We start from the raw sequence: 25290 nt of genomic DNA, 5'->3' as shown, positions 1-25290 counted from the left end.
GATGGAAAACTCACTATTCTAACTTGGAGTTAATTATGACATGCAAAGGGGTTATTGTTTCCTTAAGAGCTCCTTGCTTCCTTCTTGTCCCAAACGTATTCTGCTGTCAACACAAAAGGCGAAGGCTCCATGAAGTGTGCAAAATGTTAGTGACACTGCAGAGCAAGGGGGCAGAAAATCTTGTGCTCCAGTGTACAAATGCCCCTGTCTATGGTCACTGAAAAATGGAGCAAAGCCAGAATTTACTGGCATGTAGATTAAAAAAAAGACTATCCCTTTGTGCCTCATAATTTGACAATCTACTGCACCAAACACAAAGCAAGCAGGATAAAAAAACAAGGATTGCCAAGGTATGTTTTCCACGATCTTAACATTTAAAGGCGGACTTTAATTGGAGAAAATAATAATAAAGGTTTTCATGTTGTCACCTATTTTAAGGGAAAAATAAAATGTTCTGTTAATAATTTTTAACCAACTCAAAAATATAGGACTCTGGTGGATTCAGTTCCTTTTGTACAGTTTTAACACACCCATTAACACATTCGCATACATTCCTGTGTGTGCCATTTTAATGTAGATGCTAAGCAGTGTGAAATAATTAATTTAACATCTATGCTGCAGTAGAAGAGAAAGGATTTTTCTTAAGTATTAACTGGGCTGAAAACAGTTGTCATCCAATTGTGGATGCTTTTATCTTAAAATAAAAACACATCATGTGATGCAAATACGTGTTTTAAAACTATATGCAGTTCCATGGCATCAAGAATGTCCTAAATAGACTCTTGTTACCACCTGTCAAAATACATGCCATTTAATAAGATATTAAGTACTGGGTTGGACCAGAACAAATGTGTACCAGTTGATCAATTAAATATATTAATAATTTTAAAATGGAAGCAGCCAGCATAGGTAAGGAAGAACCATCACATTTGTTTGCAATGGGTCTAAGAAAATAACATTTTAGCACAAAAGTTAAAATAAAACAGGCTAAACTTTGTGGGGAGGACTGAGATACTATATTCCATGATTAAATTTTAAAATGTACTTCAGTATACATTTGATTTCCGACAGTTTAAATAACAAATTGGGTGTGCTCTCTCTACATAAGTGAAATTGGAAGTGATTACATTTAGATTCAGTCCCAGTCTAAATTTTTTAAAGGTTGTTTGATGGAGGATTTCACTTTTTCAAACATAATCCTACCCTCTCTCACTGGAAGTACATATCTGACCTAAAAGGGCGAAATAGCAGCTTCTTTAAAACAGTTTAAAATTTTCAACCAAAAAGTCGCAATGGCATTCATTTGCAATTCGGAGAAAGAAAGAAAACTTGACCAGTCCACAAGTTTTGTTTTTTCCAATAGGTGAGAGAAGATACTTTCAAATATCATTACATATCTGGCTATAATTTAAAACATGTAGATATATATATATATATATATATATATATCTTGCATATATTTCTGCCAATACCAAAATTGAGGGTGGGGTTGGACACTATTTCTGACCCGCATAATTTTGACAGTATAAGTAGTACAGACAAGCACATTTCTTTTTAAAAGTACACATCTCCAGGGACACAAAAAAAATCACCTTTTTCTCTTTTTAAAGAGTAGGACATCTTAAAAAGGAAAACAAAATTATAATTTCAAGTTTCTACTTCATGTGAAGACAATTAGCACACTTGTCCAGCCATACTCCAACCAGATTATGGTTTCCAGGCCCTTAGCGATTCCACTCACAGTATCGTTATCAAGGAACTAAATTAGAGCTATGGCCCCACCCAGTTTCCAATCCATCAAACAGTTCATCTGTTCACGGTAATCAAGGGTCTATTAATTTTATGAATGTACAATTTTCTTTTTAGTTTTGAAGTACTTTTCTGTAAAATTTTACTATTGAAACAAGTAGTACCATGCAAATCTTGCAAGACAACTCAAACCATAACCAGAATTTGGAACTTTCATGATTCTGGGTATGAGTAAAGGAGCAAGAAAACACCAACAACTGAGTATTTGGAGTTGAAATTGTTTCTTAACAACTATTGAAGGTATGCTCCAAAAACTGTACATAATATAGTACAAGATTCCAACAGTAAAATGGTCCATATGTTAATTATATTTAAGAGTGCCATGTTTTAGTTAATGCCAATTTCTTTGTTATCTTCAATAAATCTAGCGAAAGGCCGATTTGCTCCTCCTTCTGTGCTTGGTTTCTCCAGCCCAGCTACAGGTGGACTGCTGCCTGTGCGAACCCTGTCCATTCCGCTGGTCACATTAGTTAAAGCAGGGATACCACTGCTGCCCAAGCTAACAGGAAGCTGAGGAATGCCTCCATTCTGTATAACAGAAATCTCGTTATTTTTCAAAGCTAGACCATTCGTAATAGCAGCAGCGTACTGGTTCCAGAATGTTGCATCAACATTCATTGCCCGAGCTGCCAAATCCTTTTGAAAGATCTCTGAGAACTTCATAGCATCACCACCAAGTAAAGCCATTGGGTTCTCCACTGACAGACGACGCCCTCGTCTTGCTGGAGCATTATTCCACATATGGGTTCCCATGTGAACCTAACAAAAAACACAAAACAGTAACAAAAAAAAATCCACTGTTAAAAGGAATATAATTTCAAACACAATACAGTTTGTTTTAAGCAATACATTTCTTAAATTACCCACTATTACAAACATCTGCACAGATTTTCCTGTAAGGATTTCATTCTGCAGGGAAATCTTGAAACAGTGAAGTTTGCGAAATGCAAGTCTGAAATAGAAGCATAAAATGCTGGAAATGCATAGAAGCACCAATCAGCATCTGAAACAGAAAGATAGATTAGCATTTTGGATGTGTGGACTTTGTCAAAACGTTGTTTGTTTCTTTCAGACGTTTAACAACCCAGCAGGCATTTCCAGCATTTTCTATTTAATTTATTTCCAATTTTCCATTTTTATATATAAATTCACAAATTCAATTTAGCTGTGGTTATAATTGCATCTAATATTCATGACATTCAAAATCAGGTTTTCAAACTGAATATTTAAAATATGATTGCACTTTATGGCTCTTAATCACAGCATTGTAAGTTAAATGATCTGAACATTCAAATATTTTAACACAATATTTTTACGTTCCCTCACTATTTATGCTGTTTCATTTGGATTATTGGATATTTCAACAACAGCAACTAAAAGTCTTTGACTTTTGACTCTGCAAAGCACTCCAGAGTGCTTTACAGAAGCCAATATGGAAAAAAAAGAGGGAAAAATCAAAGAAGGAAATGTCACGGGACGGGATCATAAGCTTGGTCAGAGAGATACCTATTTTGTGGTGGAGACTGAAAATAATTATTTCAGTAGCTCTAACACTTAGCCTGATGTAGTTGGAGTTCTTCCAGGATTGAATGTTGAATGTTATGTGACAACACAGCAAAGTTGGAGCATTTGGGAGTGGTACAGCAGTGGTAGCAGCATGTATCATCAGTACCTATGTTTGGAAGTTGACCCCAAGTCTACAAAGGAATCCTATGCAGTGGATATTAGGCTTGGCAAACAAATATAACTCAGGCTATGTCAATTGTTAAATCTTTATTGAAGTTTCTTGATTTGCATTTCCAAACTTAAATAAGAATTAAGGAAAAAAAATCAACTATGACAGCCAACTGTTTGCTCACTTTCATGACTTGTCTGTAAAATCAATGAGGAAGAGGAGTCAAAGATGGATTTTCGGAGCATTTGGGGCTACCATTTTGTGGACTGAAAGAGAAACCAATAAAATACAGGAGGTAAGTGTAAAATCAAGCATTAGGGGACTCATATAGCTAATGAGGAATATATTATATTTAATTTTATAGAACCAAACATCTCATAGTAGTGCTCATGGTTAAATAATTGGGGTCAAATGTTGCTAATTTACCACCCAGCACAGGTTGGCATGAAATGTTTTAAATTCTCAGCCTTGTTTTCTAATTCTACTACACCCCATTTCCGTAAGCACTAGCCTGACAAACTTCCAGTATTTCTGCACTCCTTTAATTCTGGCTTCTTGTGCATCCTCAGTTTCTAGCTCTTCATGACTCGCGGTCAAGCTATCAGCTGTCCTGGCCTCAAGCTCTGCAATGCCCTCCCCAAAGCTCTTTCCCTCTTTATCCTCCTTTGAAACCTACCTCTTCAACCAAGTTTTTGGTCACCTGTGCTGACATTGCTTTGTGTGGCTTTGTATCAAATGATGTTTAATAATGATCCTGTGAACTAGCTTGGGATGTTTTACCACGTTAAAAGTATAAGCTGTTTTTTTGAAGTCAGCATATTCAACATGCAGTGACTCAAATTTTCAGCACTTTGTGATCTCTGGTCTATCTTTTAATCAGCTTAGAATCGGAGGGAAAATGGTCTCCCAACACTTACCTTTTCATTTTCTCATGACAGTATCCTTTGATAAAATGCACAATAAGTTACTTTTGTTTCTCCAGTGCACTTGCACAAGTGGTTATGCTTTAGGGCCACAAGTATAATTGTTGTGACAAAAGAACACTGTCAATGGTCACTCACAGTTAAACTGTTGCAATAGGGTTTGCAAGAAATTTGCAGGTCAGAATGCACTTATCAGTTTAGTTTTGCTGCTCAATCATCTGAATATTAAACTTGTTTTGCATATGAAACATTTCAGCGCATGAACTGAAGTGGGATTCAAGACTAGTTCAGAGAAAAATACATTTTATCTGAGAAAATGCCAATGTTCCCGAAATAAAATTATGTCCGAGTCCATTTGGCGTATTTGCAAGTTTTGATTTAAATAAGACTTACTCTTTTTTGTCAATCACTGTATTTCTTTGGTAACTGAAGGTTTGTTATCAAGACACTATGTTAATAAAATAACTATCACTGTCACCTAAACTCAGCAAGAGAAACATGTAAGGACAATTGTCTCAGGATGTCTTTTTTTCTCAGTTTGCTTAAAGCTACAAGCTTTTGAAAACAACTTTTGTCAGGATTTATACAACTAGGATTGCATTTGGAAATTTTCTTTTTAAATTGGGAAGGATGTTGGGTTGGAAATAAATAATTCTTACAGTGTTACTTGGCAAACATCCTGCTAAGTTAACAATGGAGATGCAAATCAATGAGTCAAAATAAAGGGGCATCCTCAATTTAGGAGACTTTTTGCTAATTTCAAAATATATTTAATAGTTGGCTAGTTTAAAAAATGATTTTTCTGTACAATGTGTCTTATCTTATTGCTCAGAGATGTCTCAAAGTGATGCGGACACAAAGTGAAACATTTCCTCAGGGGCTTTGCAACTTCAGAGGAAATCCTGTTTTTTCTTTGCAGAAGGGACTTCCAACTAAAATTATGGTGGCAGAAGCCTTTAAAAGGCATTTGGCAATCAATGTAATTGGTGTCATGACTGCTTGTTCGGTAAATGCAGCAGCCATTAGGTGCTAAATAAGTTCCAATAAACAACACTGAAAGAAATCATTATTCAGTCATTTTCTGATAATACCAATTGAAAAGACAGTAATCCGGGGCACTGGAACATCCACTTTCATGGTACTAAAAGGACTTTTACATGCATTTATCCAAAACTAGTAGAAATGTCCTTGTTGCTCAAAGTATGAAATGCAGGGTCACTGAGACATTGACAGTACAAAAGGAGGTAATTGGCCCATTGAGTTCATTCTGGCTGTGGAAGATCAATGAAGTCAGTCCAACACCCTGCTCAGTCTCTGCAGCTTTGCAAGTTTGCTTTCTGACAATGCTTGTCCAATTTCCTTTCAAAACCACTGATTGTTTTACGTTCACCTCCCTCTTGGGCAAGCCATCAGTACTTGCTGCATACAAAAGTTCTTCCTCATCTCCCCTGTATCTCTTGACGTTATTTCTTAAATCAATGTCTTTTAGTCCTCGTACATTCAGATAATTCAAAGATTTTTTTTCTTGTCTGCTTTATCAAAGCCTGTTATGGCTTTGTAACATCTGTCTTTGCTCCAAGGAAAGTAAAACCAGCCTTTCCAACCTAATCTTGAAATTAAAATCCTCCCCTCCATGAAAGAAAGCTGTTAAATCTCTTTTGTACCTTCTCAAAGACTTTCACATCATTCCTAAGGTGTGGTGACCACAACTGGACAAAATGCTCTAGCTGGGGCCGAACCAGAGCTTTAGATACGTTCAACAAAGCTTCTCTGCTTTTGAACTTAATGCCTCTATTTATGAAGCCCAAATGCTTTAAAAACCACTCTCAATATATCCTGCCATCTTCATTCACCAATGAACACACACCCCTAGGTCCCCATGTTCCTGCATATCTTTTAGGATTATAGCATTAAGTCCATGTTGCTTCTCTCATTCTTTCCACCAAAATGTATCCTTTCAAACTTTTCTGCATTAAAGTCAATCTATCACGTTTCTGTCCATTATTGATGTCTATTTAAATGCTTTCTCTTCTAAATGTAGTGGTGGGTGTAAAGATGGGTAGGATGCCATGTGCCTCCACTGCAAACAGGAAAGTACATTGGATCTTGTGCCCATCAGGTAACTGCCAGATCACTTCCAGGGACATAGGTATCCTGCCCCAACTAAAGCTGAGTGTCAATCCAAGGCCAGCAGCCACTATGCAATGCAGCACCACTTCAGACGCCAAGGTTATTGGTAGCACAGCAACATCGTGGCTCAGTGGTTAGCACTGCTGCTTCACAGCACCAGGGTCCCCAGTCTGATTCCACCCTTGGTTGACAGTCTGTGTGGAGTTTGCACATTCTCCTCATTTACATGGGTTTCCTTTGGGTGCTCCAGTTTCCGCCCACAGTCTAAACGTGTGCAGATTAGGTGGATTGGCCATACTAAATTGCCCATAATATCTGGAGATGTGCATGTTAAGTGGATTAGCCATGGAAAATGCAGGGTTACAGGGATAGGGTACTGGGGATGCTCTTTGGAGGGCTGGTGTGGATTCGATGGGCTGAATGGCTTGCTTCACACTGTAGGAGCAGTAGACTTAGTTCAGGGAGATCAGAGACTCACGGGGAAAGGCTAAGGGTTAGAAGGTCAGAAGTAAGGGTTGGTGTAACTTTCAGTAGCCATTTCCCTGACCCACATTCTGTTCCCCATCACCTACAGTTTAGATCAGATAAACCACCCACCCCCATCCTCCCCCACTAAACCAGGCAGGCAAGCCACTCCATTTGCTTCTTGAAGGCAGTGGTATTCTTCCATGTAAAGAACAGAGTTAATCACAGTGCTGGCATGAACAATTCCTTAAGACACATTAATTGATCACTCAAAGGTCTCAACTGATAGCAGGGTGTGAAGACCTTCCACTCAGTTAATTCCTGTGGTGGCAGGAAGATGTTTTGTATCTCCTCAGCGCTTATCTGTCTGATTATCTTCTCCTTCTTGGTGGCATGGGAGTGCAGTGGTTCACTGCTCCCTCACAGTGCCAGGGACCCGGGTTTCCATCGGGTGCTCCAGTTTCCTCCCACAGTCCAAAGATGTGCATGTTAGGTGGATTGGCCATTCTAAATTGCCCATAGTGGCCAGCAATGTGTAGATTACATGCATTAGCCATGGGAAATGCAGGGTTACAGGGCATAGGGTAGGGGGATGGGTTTGGGTAGGATGCTCTCAGGAGGTTCCATGTGGACTTGTTGAGCCAAATGGCCTGTTTCCACACTGTAGGGATTCTATGATTCCATCATCTTTCCTGCCAACTTGACAGTGGAAGATTTTGCCCTATGACCTGTTGCAGGCAAGTCTTACCACCCTCCCTACAACTCACTGTTTGCCATTCCTCCAAGTTTGTATCATTACCAAGTTTTGAATTTTTACTTTCTAATCCAAGATCCAAGTCACTGTAAAATTAACTGGTCACTGACTCTTGGAAAACACTACTATCTATCATCTCACAGACTGAAAAACCAATCATGCACCATGACACATGCTTTCTGAATTTAAGTTTTGTTTAATCCCAAATGTATACTTGCCTTCCTAATCTGTACACCTCAATTTGGTTAACCAGCCTTTTAAGTGGTACCTTGGCAAATGCTTTTGTAAAATCTACATAGACAATATCCATTGCACTTTCTTCATCAACTTTCTCTGTTACTCAATAAAAAAAGCAATTAGATTAGTCAAGCATGATTTGCCTTTCACAAGCATTGCTTGACTAACTCAAACTGGTCAAAATGCCGACTGATTTTTATTTTTCTTGATTAAGAATTCCAAATTGTTACCTCGCACGATGTCTAATTGGCCTATTGTTGTCAGAATTGTTCTAGATCCTTTGTTGAATAAGAATGCCACATTTGCCTCTTTCCAATACTTTGGCACTTCCTCCATATATAGGGATTCTTGAAAAATTAAGCAAAGCCCACTGTTATCACACTTTAAGGGAAGATGATGGCCTAGGGGGACTATCGCTAGGCTGTTAGTTCAGAGACCCAGGCAACATTCTGGGAACCTGGGTTCAAATCCTGCCATGGCAGTTGGCGCAATTTGGATTCAACAAACACAAAGTTTGGAATTAAGAGCCTAATGGTGACCTTAAAGCCATTGTTGATTTCAGGAAAATCCCATCTGGTTCACTAATGTCCTTTAGGGAAGGAAGCTGCCATCCTTACTTGGTCTGGCCGACATGTGACTCCAGACCCACAGCAATGCGGTTGACTCTTAAAAATTAGTGATAAGTAGTAAATGCTGGCCCAGCCAGCAATGCTCACATGCTGTGAATGAATCAAAAGAAAAGTCATACTTCCTTGAGCAGCGGGATGCAAACTATCTAGGCCAGGTGACTTAACAACCTTGTGTATTGCCAGTTTTTCCAGTACCTCCTCATTTTTAACTTCCACACACTCTACTGCTTCCACTATCCCTGGTTCTACTGATACCTTTTCAGATTTCTCTTCCTTAGTAATACTGAAAACCCATCGGGTACTAGCCCTGCCTCATGTCTTTAAGCATATATAACCTTCTTTGTTCCCAATAGAATACTCTCCATTTCTTGCTACTGTCTTACTATTTACACTCTGGTAAAATATTTTTGGACTTCCTTTTATGTTAATTGCCATTTTTTTCTCATACGCTCTGTTTGCTAATTTTTTCTTTCCATATCTCTGCTCAACCTAATATATTTTATACAGTTTTCACATAAGAAATGCACAAAAATCCTCCTTTTTAAAAATTTCATCATCATCTCTTTCTCATCATCCATGGCTTCCCGTTTTGGCTCCCTCACCTTTTGCTCTTTTTGGAATGTACCTAGCCTGTACGTAAAGTATCATTCTAATTGATATTGCAAGTATTTAAAGTCCTACCACTTGATAGATTTTATGGTTCTCTGTGATTTCCCTGAGGATTTGCTCCTCTGACTCTCTCACTTTTCTATTGGAGGCCTATAGAATATTCTCAGTAGCATGATCCTAGCTCTTTTACTTCTTAGATCTAATCAAATGCACTCTGTCCTTGGGCTGTTGTGGAAACATCTCCTTCTAATACTACAATGATTTACCTAATCATTACTACCACTTCCTGTTTTATCCCTTCTTTCATCTCTTCTGAACACTTCATATCATCGTGCATGAAGTACTCTGTTCTCATTATTTTAAGTCATACTTATTGTTATCATGACTGCATATTCTTAGACTATTTATGCTTCTAGCCCCCTAACTTTATTCACCATGCTTTGTGCATTTAGATACATGCACTATAATTCTCTCTTTGCACTCGTTGGTATCCTTCATAGACCCCTCCTACTATCATAACACACATTGCTTTCTCTGGTACTGTCCATCTCATGCATTGTTTTCTTCTTTTCTACTTCTCTAAATGGCTGTGCATCACTCATATCAATTTTGTTTAAACTCTTCCTAACCACATTAATGAACCTTCCTGCAACTATATCAGTGTCATTCACGTTGAGGAGCATCCTATCCTTTTTAATAGGTGAATAGATCAGAACTGGTCCTGATGTTCCAAAAATCCAAAATCATCTCTCCTGCATCATGCTTCAAGCCACATATTGATCTTCCCTACTTTCCTATTTCTACTCCAGCTAGAGCACGGCACAAAAGAATACAATCTTCAGGTTTCACATTTCTCCCCAGAAAATCTGAGCCTAAAGACAGCAGAAATTGAAGTCATATGTCATTGATAACAATGTTTACCATAATGTCTAACTAACTCTGCTCTCCCAACAGAATAGTCTGCATCCCCTCTGTGATGTCCCTTACCCCAGCACTAGTGAGGTAGCTCATCATGCAGGGCTTCGATGATAGGTATTAATAGAAGTCTGTCTACACCCCACTAAAAATGGAAACTCCTCCAACAACTGCATTCCTACACTTTGCTGTTCCCTCCAATATAGCATTTAATTGCCCTAGTTTTTTCAAAAAATCCATTTTGTGGGCATCACTGGCTAGCCAGCTTTTATTGTCCATCCCTAGTTGCCCTTGAGAAGGTGGTGGTGAGCTGCTGCCTTGAACTGCTGCAGTTCATCTGCTTTGGTTTGACCAACAATGCCATTAGGAAGGGAATTCCAGGATTTTGATTGAGCAACAGTGAAGGAACGCCAATATATTTTCAAGTCAGGATGGTGAGGGGCTTAGAGGGGAACTTGAAAGTGGTAGTGGTCTGTTATATCTCCTGCCCTTGTCTTTCTAGATGGAAGTGGATGTGGGTTTGCAAGGTGCTGCCTGTGGAACTTTGGTGAATTTCTGCAGTACAACTTGTACGTGCTACACACTGCTGCTACTGAGTCTCTGTGGTGGAGGGAGTGGATGCGTGTGGATGTACTGTCAATCAAGTGGGCTGCATTGTCCTGGATGGTGTCAAGCTTCTTCAGTGTTGTTGGGCTGCACTCATCCAGACAAGTGGGGAGTATTCCATCACACTCCTGACTTGTGCCTTGTAGAAAGTGAACAGGCTTTGGGAAGTCAGGAGGTGAGTTACTCATTGCAGTATTCCTAGCCTCAGTGGGATGCACTCCTTCAGAGTATCATCATCCCCAATATCTCCCATTCTGAATGCCTGTTTGAAAGTAGACTCCTGAGCTCCCTGCTTTTTTCGCCTCTTTCAAATGGCCACTACCTACTATCCTGACCTCTCACTGGTCTTGGGAACATATGCTTCAGGAATGTTTCATCCATTGCAGTCATCTGCATTGACTTGATTGACAATGAGCAATAATAATTGACAGGTCAGTTTTCACTTATTCATTACAACTAGAGTTGGTATCCATAACTTTTAAGACTCTATGATACTCACAATGACATAGACGTGTACACAATACAATACATTAACACCGATCTAATTATTAAATCGAACTGATCTGTGAAAAGAACCTGTGCATATTTAGCAGATCATACTCTGTTTGTCCTGAAATATTGAATTCTTTGCTGTAATTAATATCCGACAAATCTTATTCTATAGCTCAAACAATAAGAACAGGAAGTCATGGAACTGCTTTGGACCACAGTGAGGTGTTTTGTGGAGGAGGGAATCATTCTATTTAGAATGGGAGCATTCTTTAAAAAATGGCAATTGACTTCAGCCAAGCTGTGAAGATCCAAAAACTGATCCCAAGCAAGATAGTCTAGGGACAGGAGAAAATCAATCGTAGGGCTCCCTGTATTATTCAGTGACTCCTGTTGGGTACAGCATGTGCAGATGTCAAATGAAGACTGTGATATTCCCTAAAATAAATAGACTGGACACTCTCCAGGCTCAACCATGAAAAGTGGAAGAGAAAAAAAACACAATTTATTATTACCATTACTATTGTATAACACTTGAGTTTAAGAACAAGTTTTAAAAAGTTACAAGTTACTTCACCCAGGAACAATTTCTATTTAGTTAGATTTGTTTTTGTTGCCAAAATTTGTGTTAAAAGTGCTGAAGCACTGTATCATCAGGGTGCAGAGATTAAAGGAAGATATTAGGTGGTAATATAACCTGACTGCTTCTCTCCCTACCTGATGTGCAATACTGCCCAGGCATTCCAATACATTCAGGCTCAAAGCAGGGAGAGTAGCCCATGAAATCCACCTATGATTGAATGAAATCTCTCATACAATTAGTCCTATGTTGCACACCATCACCCATTTAAACATACAACAAATGTGAGCCTCCAAATATGCTTATAGTTTGTTAAAGAAAATGCGCACATGAACTAATGTACATTCCACCTTTTGAAATTTCTTGCTATTTCAGTTAACCCCTTCAGAAAGATGTCTATCAACTATTTGATTTCTTTGCAATCTCCAATATTGTATGATTTTTTTTCCACGCGATAACATCAGTTATCAATAAGCGTCATGATTTTGGACCAAGTACTAATTAGAAAATCAAATTTCCGACTCAAACCACTGAGGAAAAACAATACAAAGTTATTTCTGGAGGAAAGAAATCTCAATGTTAATCATAAACATTAAATTTGAAAACTAAAACAGAATTTACTGGCCTTACACGATGAATTAGCATGGAAGTTGCATTAATATAATGATAAGTTATGCTGCAGATTTCTGTCTTCTCCTTCTCCCCTATTTGACCTCAAACAGGCATGTCATCAACTACAAATAAACTAGCAAGCAATGCTTTGCAAGAATTGTAATCAACTGGGGCAATTTTACCATAACTTGCGGGTTGAGACACCCATGCAATCAAATGAGATACTAATTTTAACTCAGCCAAATTGGTGGTAATTTTAAACCTATCCTACCAGTTGGCAAATTGATAGTTTGGATACAACAATGGTCTCAAATCTGCCCAGTTTTAATCTCCATCAAAGTCACCGAGTAATATGGGGTGGGGTGTAAAATTAATGTCACACCTAATCCTTTGGATTTGCCATCTGGTGACCGGTGTCACAGTTATGCCCACAATTGCGCCCAATCTTGTGAACCCAAAATATCTAATGTGAGGACAATGCACACAATTTGATACAGGAACAATGCTTCTCCTGGGAGAGGGCTTTCGGGTGTGGAAGTTTTCCTAGAACCCCAGGGCAGAGCATCAGAATGTCCCAAGCCATTAAAAGAAAGTTCTTCACTCAGAGTTTTGGACTTTTGGAATTCTCTACCCCAGCGGTCTGTGGAAACTCAGTCCATGAGTATATTCAACACAGTAAGACAAACCAGGGCCAGGACTTATGCACTTAAAGGTAGGGCCCTGGGAAGTGTTGCTTAACAAAGAGACCTAGGGGGGCAGGTGCATAGTTCCTTGAAGGTGGAGTTGCAGGTAGACAGGATGGTGAAGAAGGCATTTGTCATGCTTGTCTTCTTTGATCAGAACACTGAGTATAGGAATTCGGAAATCATGTTGTGATTGCACAGGACATTGGTGAGGCCACTTTTAGTATACTGCATACAATTCTGGTCGCCATTCTCTAGGGAAGATGTTGTTAAACTTGAAAGAGTTCAGAAAAGATTCACAAGGATGTTACTGGGATTGGAGGGTTTGAGTTATAGGGAGAAGCTGAATAGGCTGGGTTTTGTTTCCCTGGAGCATCGGAGATTGAGGAATGACCTTGTGGAATTTACAAAATCATTTAGAATCAGAATCCCTACAGTGTGGAAACAGGCCCTTCGGCCCAACAAGTTCACACCAATCCTCCGAAGAGTAACACAGCCAGATCAAATCCTCTACATTTACCCCTGACTAATGCACCTAACCTATCATCCCTGAACACTATGGGTAATTTAGCATAGTCAATTCACCTAACATGTACATCTTTGGACTGTGGGATGAAACTAGAGCACCCACTGAAAACTCACACAGAAACGGGGAGAATGTGCACACTCCACACAGACAGTTGCCCGAGGCTGGAATCACACCCGGGCCCCTGAGCCACCGCATGGATGGGGTGAATAGCCAAAGTCCTTTTCCTAGGGTGGGGGAGTTTAAAACTAGAGGGCATAAGTATAGGGGGAGGAAGATTTTAAAATGACCTCAGGGATAACTTTTTCATGCAGATGGTGGTGCGTGCATGGAATGAGTTGCCAGAATAAGTGGTGGAGACGGGTACAATTACAACATTTCAAAAGCATCTGGATGGGTATATGAATAGGAAGGGTCTAGAGAGATATTGGCCAAATGATGGCAAAAGGGATTAGGTTAATGCAGAATAGATGAATTGGACAGAGAGTTTGTTTCCATGCTGTATGACTCTATGATAACATTTCTAGATTCTAATGACATCAAGGGAAATGGGATAGCACAAGAATATGTAGCTGAGAGATAGATGATCAGCTGTAATCTAGAATGGTGGACTAGCTTGAGTGGCTAAATGACATTATCCTGCTTTTATTTTCCTTTGTATTATTCATATTTTGAAGCCCTATTGGCTCTCCATGCTCTTTGTTCTCAGTTGGGATAAAGGGATGGTGGGGTCAGGATTGAAATTGGTCTCAGAGGTAGTTCAAATGGGTGGTACTGTATCAGCTATTGTTCCAATTGTAAAGGAGCTTCAGGAAAGCTCATCATCATGAATCAAACCGAAGTGGGCAGGAAAAATCAGATAGTAAGATATTCGGCTTCCTGCATGATATGAGCTTCCCATTGGGTTGTTGATGCCTCTATTGTTCCAGCTTACTTATTCATATCTGACATTGACCAACACAGAATGTACCCATGGGCTTGGATTCTCCAGGTTGTCAAGACCCTTTTCCATTCATAGAAAGGTGAGGAGTCTGTCCAAGGAAATAATGCCTGTGGCAATGTAAATTAATGGTCAAGTGGCCCCAAGTGCTGCCAGCACCTGGTAGCCTCTGCTGGGACTATAGGCGGTCTCCAAGAGAGATCTTTGCAGTCAGTCAACAGGGAATGTGGCTGGGGTTGCAATTGATTATTTAATTGGGGGTCAGGCTGTCTTAGGGCTTGGAAAGGGAGATGAGGGTTGGGTGGGAGGTTGGGTTTGAGAGGCTGGGGGCATAAGATATAATAGGAAATATGAAAATGTGATCTGTAGCTGGGGGTGGAGAGGTTGTTGTGTGGGTTTTAGCGAAGCCTCTCTTAGGCATTGGGGTAATGCAAAGGAGGATCCTCCCCCACCACACAACCCCACACCAGTTATGTAGTGAAAGGTATTCGGCTTCCTGCATGATATGAGCTTCCCATTGGGTTGTTGATGCTTCTACTGCCCCCTTTAATTGGAGGGGGTGGAGGAGTCTAAAATTCAGCCCATGGTAAAAGAATAAACTGGGGAAGCAGGCTAGGCCAGCATTTGTTGCCTAGTCTTAAATGCCCTTGAGAAGGTGCTGAGGAGATGCCTTCTTCAACCACTGTGGTCCTCATGGATAGGTTTTTGACACAGCAACAGTGAAGGAACAGTGATATAGTTCCAAGTCGGCATGGTGAGTGGCCTTGGAGGGGAACCTGCGTGTGACGGTATTCCATGCATATCCTGATCTTGTCCTCTGATGATATAGACTATGAGTTTGAAAATTCCTGCTGGAGGAGCCTGGGTGAATTGAACTATTATAGTGCCCTTAGAAATGATATATTTGCAGTCCAATTCAATATCAATCTTTAAAATTTGTACATAAGCTATACATGTAGTAACATGCTGAAATATACAGCTTTAATAAACTAAGAGATTTTCAGAGTTTAACTCATGTAAACTTATAGCTACTAACTTCACAAAAGATAGTGGTTTCAGATAAAGGACTAAGAAAACAGAAGGTTGAATTTTGACTTTTGCACCTGAGACAGGAAGCAATGTTAAATGTAATCCTAAATTGCATGCACACATTCAGATTCAATCTCACAGATTTAGTATTAATTCACTGGAACAACATGATAAATTTAATGAAGTTAAAGTTTTGTTGGAAAAGAAAATCAATTTTGTCCATTTTATTATTACATGGCTTTTTAAGATCAACAGTTCTTGAAGCCCATAATCATAATTTTTATAGTAATTATATAGGATATCAGCAAAGACAGTTTAAAGTGCAGAATGAAAGTCATTTTGTGTTCAATCTATTAACTACATTGCTCAAATTGTACATTATATATTTAATCATGCTTTCAGCCAAAGCTATATACATCATTGTAATATTATCAGATAGCTTATAGCTCTGGATTTTGAGTTAAGTTTGCACATAACCATTATGGAACATTCTAATGCTTGAACAATATACATATATATATATATATATATATATATATAGCTGAATTCTTTATTTATCATATTTTGTACATATGGTACCTATCTGCAAATGAATGAACTGCAAGGACTGTAATTTGCTTTATACACTTGTCTGGAAATCTCTAGCTTTCTTGCAGCAATGTGTAAAATTTAGAATATTTAGCTTAAGCAGCTACCTAGTGACAAGATTCTTTCAGTGGTTATGATGAATTTCTAAAATTCATGACTTATCTAAACTAACCTTTTTAAAGGGGCAACTGCATTGCACCTACTGATTTTGTAGTGAGGTATTTCCTACAGGTATATGCTGGTCAGATATATTCCAGTGACAAATTAAATGACAAAAGCAGATAAGCTTTATTGCATCAAACAGGGGATGTTGTACCATGTGTAGGGTTATAAGAATGAATTGTGTAAAATAATAAGGTCTTTTAGTCGTCAAGATCACAGTATCTTTTTTAAGTTTTAAAATAATATTTAACACCATACGTAATGCATTATTAAGTTACATTTATCTTTTTTTTATCACTTTATCACTTTAAATATTTCTCCAATCTATCAAATGTTTTCCTGACTTGTAATAGTTAGTGGATTGCAAATGTGTATGTGTGTGCATTGACTGTAAATATGACCTAATTAGCACGCTGTATAAAATCAAACCTCAATGCAGACATAAACAATATGTGATTAGGCCATCTTTTTAATCATTAAAGCATTACATTTGCTGTTGCTAACATTTTGAATCATTTTTACTTTAGCAGAGCTAACAATCACACAACACTAGGTTATAGTCGAACAGGTTTACTTGGAAACACGAGCTTTCAGAGCGCTGCTCCTTCATCAGGTGATTGACCACCAACTGATAAAGGAGCGGCACTCTGAAAGCTAGTGTGCTTCCAAATGAACCTATTGGACTATAACCTGGTGTTGTGTGATTTGTAACTTTGTACACCCCAGTCCAACACCGGCACCTCTAAATCATTACTTTAACAGGTTCATGATTTAAAGAGTTGTAGCCTATAAGTTCTTATCACTAATTTATACATTAAAATGATCTTACCTTAAGATTCCCTTTTGTTGTAAAAGCTCTGCCACAGATTGTGCAGCCAAATGGCTTTTCACCAGTGTGTGTGCGCTCATGGATCTGAAGAGCACTTGCAGAAGAAAAGGTCTTCCCACAGGATGGACAGTTATGCTGCTTGGGTGTCCGACGAGGTGGCGGTGCCAGAATGGGTGTCATACCTGGACTCATAGCTGTCTGTGGTGCAGATGGAGCCTGTATACCAACTGGAACCTGCGTACCATCACCTAGGGAGATCGGCTTGCTGTGACCATTGACTTCCATTTTGACCACGGTTGGTGCGGTGCTGGTGACCAGGCTAGGAGTACTTTGGGTGGGACCTAGAGTGGAGTTGGGTTCAAATAACTGAGAAGGAAGTTCTTTCATCTTGTGCGTCAGTAAGTGCTGTTTTAAATTACCCATAGTGGAGCAACCACGATTGCAGATTGTGCAAAGAAATGGACGCTCTTTAGTATGGCTGCGGTAGTGAATTTCCAATGCACTTTTACAAGCAAACGGTTTGCCACAGATACTACAAACAGTACTTTTCAACTTACCACATTCTTGGTTGGGGAACAGCATACTAAAAGCCTCTTCTTTGATGATCGGCCGACCCAGGTTGTTGGCAGTCAGATCTAGTGCACCTCCATTCTCCCGATGAGTTGATGGACTGTCTGCTTTTTCTGATTTCACTGATGTCTCATGTGGCTCTTCTTGGTTGCCAAATCCTGGGGACTTCGATCTTTGACTGTCAGCATTACTGTGTACCGGTGACAATACCTGCATTGAAGAAGAACACTCAGACATTGCTGGGCTACCTGCACTCTGACTTTCTAAGTCACCCACAGCGGAGGAGGAGTCATTAGTTAAGCGATCACTTTCCATTGATCCATTTTCAACAGATTTCATGCTGGAATGCTGTTGTGTGCTCAAAGCACAGTCTATTATCTTCATTTGATTTTCCAGTGCTGTGATGCTAGAAATCACTGAAGGAGGAGAGTTTGGTGATGAACCAGAATAACATAACAATTGCTTTGAAGACTCAGATGTGGTAATGTTTAATTCCGCCTCCTCATCCATTGAATTTTCATCCATCAGCTCATCATCAGGATAGTTGCTCATTAGTTCAGCATTCACTTCATCACAGGCTAGGTCAGTGTCCATGCTATCTGAAAAGCCCTCTGGCAAAGGCGTATTTGGAATCTGTCCACCCATATGCATGCGAATGTGCTGCTGTAAAACAACGGCATTTGTAAATTTCTTCTGGCAAATGGGGCAAGAGTGTTGTACTCGAAGAGGTGGCTTTGCGCGGTGGACTCCGAAGTGTGTCTTTAAGTTGCCCTTGGTAGTAAAAGCGCGCCCACAGATTTTGCACTTAAATGGCCTCTCACCTGTGTGTGTGCGGTAATGCATCTTCAGAGCACTCTGGCAACTAAGTACGCGATGACAGATAATGCACTGGTTGGGGTCGGTCATCTTTTTGTCAATGTTCTCCACCAGCTGCTGCAACTTTGAGGTCTCAGATGTTTGCATAGAGTCTAATAGGCCGCCAAATGGGAACTTTGCCTTAAACTGACCAGATATTATGGGCAGCAGAGGGCTTGGGAGAGTTGTAGGAATGCTGTTCACTCCATTGTCCGCAGCAGTAGAGGATGTGGTAGAGCAAGGAGCAGAGGCAACTGACTGTCCACTTGGGCAGCCCTCTGCTGGCTTGAAATTCGAAGTAGGTACATTTAAACCTTGCACAATGGGAACCAAATTGCCACCATTAATTGACTGTGGAGATTCTGCAGTTATTGGAATGCTAGAATCATTCTTGTTCATGTTTGGTGATAAAGACGCACATTCACTTGATGGAGGAGATGGTCTTTGAGGTGATCTGTTTAAAGGAGTCACAGCTGGGGACTCAGCCAGACTGGTAATACTTGATAGAGTTGGAGGCAACTGTAATCCAACTGAAGTTGGTAACGTTGACAGCACAGGTTTGGTGTCCAACCATGTTGTCACTGGCTTTTCTGGTGGTAAGGACATTCCATAAGGAATGCCTGTGCTAGTTGGGACATTATCAAGGTATTCAGGGACTGGATATGGATTCATCTGGATGTGAGGGTACTTTTCTTTATGCCTCTGAAAGTGAACTTTGAGATTGCCTTTCGTGGAAAACCGATTTCCACAAATATTACACTTAAATGGTCTCTCTCCCGTATGAGAACGGAGGTGAATCTGTAATGCACTGTCACTTCCAAAGACCTTAGCACAAAACCTACATTTATGCTTGAAAAATGGATCTTCTGAGCTTGTTTTGGGATCAAAAACAGAAACATTGGGTGGTTTACCTTTGCGATGTTTCATAAGGGCAGCCAGTGGATCTAGAGCATTAGTAGTTGCAGCAATGCTGACCAGTGGGTTTTGGAAGATCACACTACTTGATGTGTTCTGAGGTAGCAGTGGATTAGGCATGCTGGAAGCTGGGCTGAGGAGATTACCATGGCCAAGTGATGATGTTGAATACTGTAACTGTGAGGAAGTGTTACTTGTATTTGAACTAGAACTTGGAGTCAATGAAGATGAAACTCCAGTAGTGGATGGAGGCATGGTGGATTCTGACCTGGGAGATACACTGCTGGGCAAAACAGGAGTGCTAGCTCCAGAGGCAGGCTGTGCTATTTGCTGTGAACTATCAAAGGCAGAAGGGTGGATACTGGATGCCTGTCCTGTTCCCGAAGCTGAAATAACAGCTGACAGCTGGTTAGAAGAATGATTGGTGAATGAAACATGCTGACTAGCAGTGGATACAGATGTACCTTGGGAAGATGCTGATGGATTTAAAGGGTGCAAAGTTTGTGGATTCATCATTGCTACTTGGTTTCGGATTTGTTCAATCAGTTGAAGCTGGTGGAGTTGTTGCTGTTGCAGAGCCATCAACTGTTCTAGAATCATTGGGATTGCAATGGTGGATACTCCACTATTTGAACTAGGACTGTTAGATCTGGTATCTTGTGAAAATTGTGCTACCGCCACTTTCGTACTTTGTAAAGTCTCTAAAGTCACATTAGTGTTTGGCATATTATAATTTGTCATGGAAGATGATTCAGGAATCTGAGGTAGCGACGTAGCAGTACTTGAGGTCCCTTGATTCTGGTAACCCTTGTCAGTGGAAGCATCCACCTCCATTGGCTCGTCTTGTTCTGCACTCTTTACCTCCGAGCTGTCATTTCCTTCCAAATGAGTGCTCTCCTCAGCAGCTTCACTCTCTCCTTGATCACTTGGGCTACTGGCAGGAGAAGGCTCAGGGAAGTCTTCTGAGCGTGCTGCGTCCTCGTCGTTTACAATTAAGACTAGTGGATTCTTAGTGCAATTCTTCTGATGCTCCATGAAGTCAGACCACTTGAAGAATTCTGCACAGCATTTCTCACAGATGTGGGTTTCCTCACTTCCACTTCTGCTTTCGTTCCCACTATCAGCATCATCTGCTCCTTCCCCTGGGGCTGCTAGGAAATCAAAAGGACACATCAAGCAATGACTTGCAAGACTATCCCTCCCTCCAATTTCAAGTTTTTGCACATAAGTAAAATCAATATTTTTTTATTTTGTACAAATTACCTCACTTCAACACATCTCAGGTCCCTCTGTGTGTATTCTATCACTCTTTCTACCTAGCTAATCATTTTCTTTGCACAATCCATCAAATTATGAGGCCCTATCAATTGTGGATACTGCTGCTTAATGAAATTCCATAGAAGCTATTGATTTCCAATATTTTCATACAATTCACAGCTGCCTTGTCTGTTGGGTACAAATCAAGCCTTTGATGGACTCATTAGGATTCCCCTTTACCATCAGGTTCCTCATTTCCAGCAAAATTAGAGAAGCCTTTGCCAGTTCACTTGACATCACTAAACTAATCTGTAACCTTTCAGGCTCAAATCAGTAGCTGACAGGACAAACTGGCCCTCTGTTACTCAAATGTGGTCTTGGACTGACCAGATTTATTATCTTTATACAGCATCAAGACAGTATGGATTTAATGCTACTCAATATAATGTCCTAAATCAATGACCATATCTTTAGCCTCTTTCAAAATCTGAAGAGCAATGTACCCTTAAGCAGTAATTTGGCCACAGTAGCTTTTAAACTTTTGTCTGATTTAACTAAATTATTCCCTACCCTACTAGAAAAACAAAGACTGTGTCGTATTTATTAAAAGTTATTCGTATGATCTCAAATCCATTAAATCCTTGAGAACAGAAGGCCACATGTTACAAAAAGACAATTCTAACAAAATAAACTACAGTAAGAACTAATACTGTCATAAAAGGAAAGGCAAAATGTAGACCATTAGGCACTGGAATACTTTTCAATGAAACCTTCATACATTTATACCTTGTTTGCAGTGGTTCTTAGCAAGGCATTCATGAAATATGAGAAGGTGTCTTAAAACTAAAGGTTATTCAAAAAGAAGTTCAATGTCTGTAATTTTTTTGCAAGAGCACTCTCAGACGTCAACATTTACCTGTGGCTCCAGAAGGCGCTTAGTGAATTATGAGCCAGCATTGTGGCAGAAAACCTGCTAATTAGATATGAACAAAATATGTATGTATGTGGCCACTTCTCTGGACTAGACTGAGCACTGTGTGCCAAGCAACAATTTAACGAACAGAATACGATGGTACGTCTTAACAAGGACGATGATCTGAAGTACCAGTTCTGTCTATGATAGCATTTATTACCTTTATTATGCATCTAGTAGACACCAATGCACTGTCACTAATGTCTAGTCTTTGTCAGTTACCTTTTTTTGAAATGAAGTTATTGAACATACAGCTACTTTATATGTTATGGACCAGATCAAGCCCCCTCAAAATATATTAAGACAATAGCCTAGACCCTAACTTTTTCTTATTTTACAGTAAAGTGTAAGGCACTGCATTCCAGACTCATTTTGAATGGTCAAACCACTCAACATTATGCAATACGCACTTTATTTTTACACTGCAGTTAAAATACAGGCAAAATAAAAACAAAAGAACAGTGAATGGCAAAGATCTTTTTCCCAGGGTAGGGGAGTCCAAAACTAGAGGGCATGTGCTTAAGTTGAGAGGGCAATGATATAAAAGGGAAATAAGGGGCATCTCTTTTCAAACAGACGGTGGTGACTGTATGGAATGAGCTGCCAGAGAAACTGGTGGAGGCTGGTGCAAAAAAGTATCTGGATGGTACATGAATAGGAAGGATTTAGAGGGATATGAGCCAAATGCTGGCAAATGGAACTAGCTTAATTTAGGATATCTAGTTGGCATGGATGAGTTGGACCAAAGGGCCTGTTTCCGTGATATGCAACTCTATGACAAATTGGCTTAACTGTAACACTATCGACATGCTTAACAAAATAATAAATATATTTACTGCTACTAACTAATTTTTCATGTTGCAACAGTACAGGACATTGGTTAGGCCACTTTTGGAATATTATGTGCAATTCTGGTTTCCTTCCTTTCGGAAGGATGGCGTGAATCTAGAAAGGGTTCAGAAAAGATTTACAAGGATGTTGCCAGGGTTGGAGGATTTGAGCTATAGGAAGAGGTTGAATAAGCTGGGGTGTTTTTTTCCTGGAGCGACGGAGGCTAAGGGGTGACCTTGTGGAGGTTTATAAAATCATGACAGGCATGGAGAGGATAAATAGACAAGGTCTATTCCCTGGGGTGGGGGAGTCCAGAACTGGAGGGCATGGGTTTAGGGTGAGAGGAGAAAGATATAAAAGAGATATAAGGGGCAACTTTTTCACTCAGAAGGTGGTATACCTATGGAATGAGCTGCCAGAGGAAGTGGTGGAGGCTAGTATGATTGCAATATTTAAAAGGCATCTGGATGGGTATATGAATGGGAAGGGTTTGGAGGGATATGGGTCAGGTGCTGGCAGGTGGGACTAGATTGGGTTGGGATATCTGGTCGGCATGGACGAGTTGGACTGAAGGGTCTGTTTCCATACTGTACATCTCTATGACTCCATATGTTCCAATATAGTAACATCCTATAAACATATCCTTCATAAAGGCAAATTCAGTAAAATAGATTGTCTCACATACAATTCCAGCAGCAGGAAGAGAACCCCAGCTTTTAGCTGTAACAGAGAGAGGAATAAGATCTTCCACATCCAGCTTCAAGACCCCAGCAGTGCTGAAAGCTAAAACTAAAATTCCTGGTTCTGGGGAGCTTGATCCCACCCATTAGGGCTACTTCTATTGTTCCAGCATTTTTAAAAAAACCTAAGACCTCACAAGCAATTTATTTTATTGGATTTGGGGAAATCACTTGGCACCTTTGCCTCAACCGTTCATCCTAATAAAAACCAGGACGAAATACACCTCTTAAAGCCATAATACAATCACACCTCTCCCTTTAAAAACTGAATCATCAATATACAAAAATGGCTTCATTTCTAAAAACCTTCAGCCTTGCATTGTTAATCCACTACAATGCACATACCTTACATTTTCTCTAAGCATGCAAGCATTCGCTACTATAGTCCATTTCAATTTAATATTTCTCAACACCAAACTTCTCTCTTTTTCTGCATCAAAGTCACAACATCAGCAATTACATTCTCTCATGCTGCCACATTTCAAATTGAATGGCTGCAATAATAAACTCCATCTTAACAGTCTGAAATTTTTATCCTTAAATTTTCCCGAAAACTTCAAGGGGTTATGATCAGTATATACAATTATCTCAGACACATTACTAGGAGAAAGTGAGGACTGCAGATGCTGGAGATCAGAGCTAAAAATGTGTTGCTGGAAAAGGGCAGCAGGTCAGGCAGCATTCAAGGAGCAGGAGAATCGACGTTTCGGGCATGAGCCTGAAGAAGGGCTCATGCGCGAAACATCGATTCTCCTGCTCCTTGGATCCTGCCTTACCTGCTGCGCTTTTCCAGCAACACATTCTCAACTCAGACACATTACTGCCAATATAAGTGTTGAGATATTGCAAAGCCAACTCTAACCTCATGGTCTCTTTCTCAATTATGGAATATTTCTGCTTATGATTATTCAATTTTCTAGAAAAATACACAATAAGTCTGTTTGTCTTCTTGCAAGAGTACACCATCGACACCCACATCCCTCACATTGATAGCCACCTTGAATAGTTCTGAGTAATTTAACTGTGGCTAACATTGGGGCAGTGGTTAACACAGCTTTCAGGCCGTCAAATGCCTTCTAACATTAGTCAATTGACTGAAAATTTCTACACTTCTTCAAGAAGTCAGTCAGTGGAACAACTGCACTGCTAAAATTCAGTATGAACCTCCAATAAAAACCACACAATCCCAGGAATCATAGTACTTCCCTCCTCATCAATGTTATGGGAACTACAAAATAATCTTTGTTTTTACATCTCAGGGACCATTTGTCCATGTCCCATAACATGGTCCAGGAACATTACTTGGGTGTCTGCAACTCACTCTCTCATGCCAGATTTATGAACAAGCCCGCCTCCTGATGTTGATTGAACATTTCTGATGGATACTCCAAACATTCCTTCCATGTGTGACTGAGAATCACCAGATCATCAACATACAACACATAATTGGGTAATCCAGAAAAGACTTGATTGATTAAACTTTAAAATGGGCTGGTGAGTTTTTCATAACAAATGGCATGACTTTAAACTGGTACAGCCTATTTGGCATCATGAAATCAGAAATTTCCTTTGCTTTTTTGGATAAAGGTATCTGCCAGTATCTTCTGAGTAAGTCCAACTTTGAAATAGTAGTTGCTTGTCCCACTTTCTCAATGCAGTTTTCCAAACATGGAATAGGATATGAATCAGATTTTGTGAGTGCATTGACTTTGTGATAGTCCTCACATAATCACTGGGTACTATCTAGTTTTGGCACCATTACCATGGCTGAGCACCATTCGCTGGTACTCACTTCCGTTATATTGTCTTTGATCATGCAAGCAATCCCTTTTTAAATTGTGCCAACTTTAGAGGATTACGTCTATAAGAATGTTGGTTAATTGGAACAGCATTTCTTATATCTACATGCATAATCAAATTAGTATTTCTCAGCTCATTTTCAGATATCTTGCATACAAT

At 39.7% G+C, this 25290-nt stretch overlaps 1 protein-coding gene across 1 annotated transcript in view; it reads right to left on the bottom strand.

The window, feature by feature from the left end:
• Window positions 1-2109: 2109 nt before the first annotated feature.
• LOC132815367 (sal-like protein 3) overlaps window positions 2110-25290 on the bottom strand; it is a 61538-nt gene continuing 38357 nt past the window's right edge. Inside the window, exons 2-4 of the mRNA XM_060824245.1 lie at window positions 17748-20681; window positions 17191-17531; window positions 2110-2568 (exon numbers count right to left, since the gene is read on the bottom strand). Of these exons, the coding sequence (XP_060680228.1) occupies window positions 2137-2568; window positions 17191-17531; window positions 17748-20681 (3707 nt within the window). The 3' untranslated portion in view covers window positions 2110-2136. The remainder of the gene's footprint in view (window positions 2569-17190; window positions 17532-17747; window positions 20682-25290) is intronic.

The sequence above is a fragment of the Hemiscyllium ocellatum genome, chromosome 4 (assembly GCF_020745735.1).
Source record: "Hemiscyllium ocellatum isolate sHemOce1 chromosome 4, sHemOce1.pat.X.cur, whole genome shotgun sequence".
Taxonomy (NCBI): Eukaryota; Metazoa; Chordata; class Chondrichthyes; order Orectolobiformes; family Hemiscylliidae; genus Hemiscyllium; species Hemiscyllium ocellatum.
This window is presented reverse-complemented; position numbering and strand designations above follow the sequence as displayed.